Below are 6,294 nucleotides of genomic sequence, written 5' to 3' on the forward strand. Positions count from 1 at the left end.
AAGAAAATTTCTCAATTATTTGAAAATATTGTTCCTTTTCACTGCGTATGTTTCTGGACAAAGATTAGACACCTATCTGCAGAGAGCAGTTTTCTCGCTTTTTTCGGTAAAAATGTTCAAACTGTTTACACAGTTTCAATGGTATATATATCATTCATTAATACAGTGTTCGGTAATTCCCGTTACAGTCTTCTAGGACTTATAGAGGGGACTTAGTACGTAATATTTTGAATAGGAATCCACGCCCGGAAATGTACCGTTTCCATTTTACGACAGTTTCAGTTCACATGTTTAACTCATTCACTTTTTCTTGAGGAACTGAATTAGGCGTGACGCAGTCCAGTTATTAGGTAACAATTCGAAAGGAAAGATAACGAAACATCCATTTATCACTTAAGCACATTTGTTTGTATTAACAATTAAGCATTACGTGTTTACATTATTCCCAAACAAAAAATAATCCAACAACTGTACGTACAGAACAGTACTGATACATCACAACAGCGGCTCGATGTGGCGACCGCCTACGTTGTTACACACATTTCACCTACGAAACATGTTCTGGTACACACTCTCCATCCCACCCGGTGACTCTTCAGTTTCTACTTCCGCGGCCACAACTCGTACCGGCAGACGCCCCTCTGTATCTATAGGAGTCTCGTAAATTAAACTATGCATTTGACCATACAAGGAATAGTTCATAGGGGTTAAATTCGGCGACTGCAGCGGCCATGCAGTTGGATCACCTCGCCCTGTCCATCTTTGACCATATCGTCTGCTGAGATGTCTCCGAACCGCAACTGAGAAGTGATACGGTGCATCATCACGCCGAAACCACGTTTCCTGACGAACGTTCAGTCCCACAGCTTTCAACAACGGGTCCAATAACGTTTTGTAGAAAGATCAAGTTCGCAGAACCAGTTATCTTGAGTGGAAGGGAGTATGGCCGAATCACATGACCATCCACAATACTTGCCAACAAGTTAAAATCAAACTGGTGTTGAAATTTCTGAAGATGTGTGGCATAAGGGTTTTCGTCTGCCCAGACATGGCTGTTTCACAACTCTGAGACTTTTCTCTTTCCCTCAGCATACGTGAAAGTGTTACACATCTGAATTGAAACCATCGTAGAACGGAAACAGTACGTTTGCGGACATGGGTTCCTATTTAAAATATTATGTACTCATTCCCCTCTACAAGTCTTAGAAGTTCGTAATGGGAATTTCCGAACACCCTGTGTATCGCAGGCAAGGTTTCGCTTTGGAAGACGTTCCGTATGTGTGCTGATGGATAACCTCACATAAGAACAAATGTCATAGAGGAGCAATGAAAACGAAATGAAAAATCTATCAAGACGTGAAAATTACATAAAATTTGGATAATCCAAAACCAGTAATTGTAAACATAAAAATGAAAGACAGTGTGGTGCAGGCCAAGTTGTTCCTATTATTTCCGTCCCATTCTTTGTAAGGATTACACCAATGTATTCATAGTTTTACGGAAAGGGTGTTCACACAGTGAACAGGGTTTATTTCGGTGGGTATAGCAGTTTGCGTCAGAACTCTGCCGAGGTAGTTACAGCAGATGTAATGGCAATACGTGGTTGTTTCACAAATTCTCCGCAAAATGTTTCTGTCATGTGTATGTTGGCAGCCGTTAAAATATGCCTAAAATGCAGTCTGTTGATAGATGCAAGTACGTTGCAGCAAATGAAGTTACATTGCATGAATGACTTGTAGTGGATACCAATGAAATAACATGAGTCAAATTATTTGTGGCTTCGCGTACTTATGACGTATATGTCGCTCTATTTTTTCCCCTTTTTATGCCACCTGTGGCTAAGTATGAACATTTAAGCTTTTGAAGTCATTATTTATTGTTGTACTAGATAGCTCAAATTGTAATTAGTTCCACACACTCAGGAGCAAATTTACTAAACTAAACTGTAATTCCTAATGTAAGTATGGTATTTTATGGAGGAAGTTCAGTTAGTCTCGTTTAAAGAACCAATACTTATTTTTGGTATCAAAGTCGATTTGTTTTGTTGTTAGTGTCCATTGTCTGCTCTTGTTACTGTGAAGAGAAATGGAAAAAAAGTGTGGCAGACACATTGGTCCCTGTGGCTCACAATAACATACGGTATTAGAAGGGTTGATTACAAAAACATTTAACAATCATGTAAAATCAGCACTCACCACGTGAAAGCGAAAGTGCTGAAATGTGGAATATCTGGAAGATATTTAGAAGCTGCTGCAGCGAAGTTTGAAGTGCAGTTTCTAACCAGCTATCTCTCGACAGCAAGCTCATAAGACCTGACAAGGATTAGGAAACAAAGACACATTTCTTCATATCGATAGAAATTGCTGTAAGTACCCAGCAAGTGACCGCCCGACCATGTAAGAATATCCCTACATCGTTGTTTCGCGAAAAACTCTAATTTTAAAACCTCATAACGAGAAATGGGGAAAATTTTTGTTTGACGTTCACCACCTGCAGAATTCAAGAGATGCACACTTGAACCGCTGTTTGCCGCACTTGACTGGAGCGACTGGTACAGTTGTTTGTATTTGCAGAAATTATTTACTACCTCGTTCGGTACTTCCCTCTTTTTAAGCCCGACAAAGTGTAATGTCGTCACATGGCAAGAAATCATTATACGACACTGTAATGATTATGTGAATAGTTAAATTAGTTGACCGCTTTTTCATTTTTTTTGAACTAAACTACTTATTATACTCGTACATCTATGTCTACATGACTACTCTACAATTCACTCTTAAGTGCCTGGCAGAGGTTGTTCGAACTACTTTTAGACTATTTCTCCACCGTTCCACTCTCTGACAGAGCATGGGAAAAATCAACGCTTAAATCTTTCAGTTCGGGCTCTGATCTCTCTTACTTTATTACGATGATCATTTCTCGCTACGTAGGTTGGCGACGATAAAGTATTTTCACATTCAGATGAGAAAGTTGGTCACTGAAATATCGAGAAAAACACACCGCGACGAAAAACACTTTTGTTTTAATGATTTCCACCCTAAGTCGCTTATCCTATTCGTGATGCTCTCTCCCCTATGTAGCGACAATACAAAAACAGCTGCCCTTCTTTGGACTTTATCGACGTCGTCCATCAGTCCTCTCTGGTAAGTATCCCACACTGCACAACAATACTCTAGCTTTAACTTTAGGCGTTTCGATGTAAGACATCTTCGGAATCCGATATTGGATGCATGTCGGTAGGAACGCTGCATCGTTCTTCTGAGCAACACAGGCACTGTAATATCGTATTTATCCGCCGATAACAGGCAGCGACTTTTAATTAAAATGCCATCTCCTGTACGGGATTTACATAATATGTGTACAGATTGTGGCGCAGGAACCACGACATTTGGGACTTTGGGTGTGGCCCTGAATCGTACACGGATAGCCAAAGCGGCTACGGCGGTCGCTCGCATAAAGCGGAAGTCGGGGTTCGAGTCCCGGTCTGGCACAAATTTTCATCGTCGTCATTCCCTTATACAGCTGATGGTTGTTAGTATTCACAACTGCGGATACATTTCTTATACATTTGTTTCTTTGCTATCTGCTAGATACTGGTGGTGGCTTAATCCGAAAAAAAGTAAAAGTGTATGCTTACACAAAATATGAAAACAATAAGACGAAAAATTACATTTACTAGTGACGTTATTACTGCAGACTCGTACAGTGATTTTACGTCATTTACTGACAAATGTTTGAAGAGTGGTCTCGGTGTCGATAGTAAAATGATGACAGGAGGTTAATCATAAGGGCTCTAAGGCATATTTTCCGTAAGAAACATGTCCGTGTCGACGTAAAGCAACTCACATCAAATTTAATCACAAATATAGACATTCATATGCAAGTGGGAGAGAAAGAGAGAGAGAGAGAGAGAGAGAGAGAGAGAGAGAAGGAGAAGAAGATTTGGAATGTTTGCAGATTGCGTTAATGGTGAGGCATGGCTACCAATCATTAAGTATCGAATAAATCGCAACTAATGATTAGACACGTGCTCATAAGCACAAAATGGTATGATCACTTATCAGCTTGTTACAGATACCCATAGGTCAGCGGTATCTATGGAGCGAGCATTCAGATACGAAGAACAGATTTTATTTGTCGCCAACATCCACTGCCTCCAAACGTTTTGTGACTTTGTACTACCTGCCTATGAAAAATAACTGTCCTTCCTATTACGTATTTTGATTTACATCCGAAACAGCAACAATTACTCATCATTGCTTTCACCAATAAAAAAGAACGTGAAAATAAGTCAAACACCAGTAATATTAAAGTTTCAATCTTGGCGCAAAATGTAAACATACAGCGTTATAGCGAATGTCACGTGGCATTTACCGTTTGATATTGGCGACATCTTCACTACTCTGTAACAGCTTCTCTAGACATACAAAGAGGTGTCCTAAGCTGTACTGGAACTGACTATATTTGTTTCTAGCGACATCGCTTATAAGCAGAAAGTTGCGACACTTCCTTTGGACTTAGCAACTTTTTTAAAAACATTTCAACTACAATGGAATTACAAACAACAAATAAGCGTATTCCTATTAAATTGAATTAATCTCCAAGTTCATCATTCTGCTTCGAGAACATTTAGAACTGTCGTTGATCTGACGCTATCAGCGTCAGTAAGGAAGACACGAGTGCCGGAATCTGCAACACGGCTTTATTCACCAACTAGTTTCCATAACATTACCATAGTCTCGTCAGCGTAATTGAGTCATACTGGATAACTATGAAGAGCCATTGTGACTCTGAGCCATAAATCACTAAATACATGACTGACATAAGCTCCGAAATTTGTGAAGTTTAGAATTTACTTAGAAGCTGTGGCGCAACATTTCCCCAAAATACTCGCATATCCATAAATAGACTTAAATGGCTGCTGGAGTAATATAGATGCTGTTGGTAGCGGAAGCACGCCTTCCTTTCGATTCCACATTGGTGTTCCCAGATGAACATTCAGTCGCCTGCAGCGTTAAAACTACCGCCTTCGCTATGCTCGAGCAGTTGCAGAAGTTGGCAGAGTGCTCGGTGTGGTCGCCTGTGCGGAACGGAGGGCACGCACGCAGATGCAGGCCGCGGGACGTTTGGCAGCCGGCCAGCGAGTACTCACTCTCGTGCTTGGAGTTCCCTTTCCAGAAGGCCTTGAGGAAGGACATTGTCGCGGCGGCTGTCGGCGCTGACTGCTGCGTCGTGTGCCGTGCTGTGCTGTGCAGTGACGTCCTCGCAGTCCCACCGCCAGCCTGAAACTGACGGCCGCCCGGCCGAGCCCGCGCCAGTCACCGCCGCCCCCACCACCGCACCCAGCCGACGGCCGCCAGGGTAGGGGGGAGGGGACGCCGAGGCCGGCCGACAAAGGCTCGGCAGCTGGACGCTACGCGAGCTGCAGGCCAAACAAGCGGGACGCGCGGTGGACCCTAGATGGACTGCAGCGGGCTGTCAAGACCGTCGTAGCTCGCCAAAACAAAGGCAGCGCGATGCCCTTCTGGGTAGTATTCCCACACAGCGACAGTCCTGACGCGTTTGTAGGTAACGCCTGTCGGAAGGGCGTTCGACGCTGCGCCACATCGTCGGGTACATCTACACGGGCATACAACTATCACCGTCGTACCACAGCAAAAGATCTAGCCGAGAACACGAGAAAATTCTGGGCCTTCGCAAAATAGCTGAGCGGGTCTAGCGCTTATATCCATTCACTCTGTTGACCAGTGTGGTGTGGTAGTGGAAGTTAGTAAAAGGAAAGCGGAACTTTTAAATTTCACGTTTAAGAAATCGTTCACGCAGGAGAATCGTACAAACGTACCATCATTTGGGCATCGTACCAACTCCCGTATGGAGGGCATAGTAATGGGCATCTCTGGCGTCAAGAAACAACTGAAAGAGTTGAAAGCAAATAGGTCGACAGGTTGTGAGTGTGTGGGTTTTATTCTGTAAAGTTGTGCAATGGATTGATCCAACAAGTAACCTTTGGCTCCTGCAAGAAACAATTTCCACCTCACACTGCTACAGAAGTCAGACAGACGCTCCTAATGTACCAACAAGAACTGCTTAAAAAAACATTCAGCAACAAATATCTTCTGGAGACGTCTGATGTAAGGAAAGAACACAAAAATATTCTATATATTCTTACTTAACTAGTGGAATGCTTGGGTACAGGAGTATTGCTAGTTAGCGTAAGAAAAACATTAAACGAACTAAAAATATTATTTATTACAAAAAATTCTGAGAAATCAAGTGAAACTTTTTCTTATAAAA

At 42.3% G+C, this 6,294-nt stretch overlaps 1 protein-coding gene across 1 annotated transcript in view; it reads right to left on the bottom strand.

The window, feature by feature from the left end:
• Window positions 1–5,282, bottom strand: part of LOC124776440 (low density lipoprotein receptor adapter protein 1-like) — a 197,963-nt gene extending 192,681 nt beyond the window's left edge. The window contains exon 1 of the mRNA XM_047251438.1: window positions 5,153–5,282. Within this exon, the coding sequence (XP_047107394.1) occupies window positions 5,153–5,198 (46 nt within the window). The 5' untranslated portion in view covers window positions 5,199–5,282. The remainder of the gene's footprint in view (window positions 1–5,152) is intronic.
• Window positions 5,283–6,294: the final 1,012 nt, after the last annotated feature.

Source organism: Schistocerca piceifrons, chromosome 2 (genome assembly GCF_021461385.2).
Source record: "Schistocerca piceifrons isolate TAMUIC-IGC-003096 chromosome 2, iqSchPice1.1, whole genome shotgun sequence".
NCBI classification, from domain to species: Eukaryota; Metazoa; Arthropoda; class Insecta; order Orthoptera; family Acrididae; genus Schistocerca; species Schistocerca piceifrons.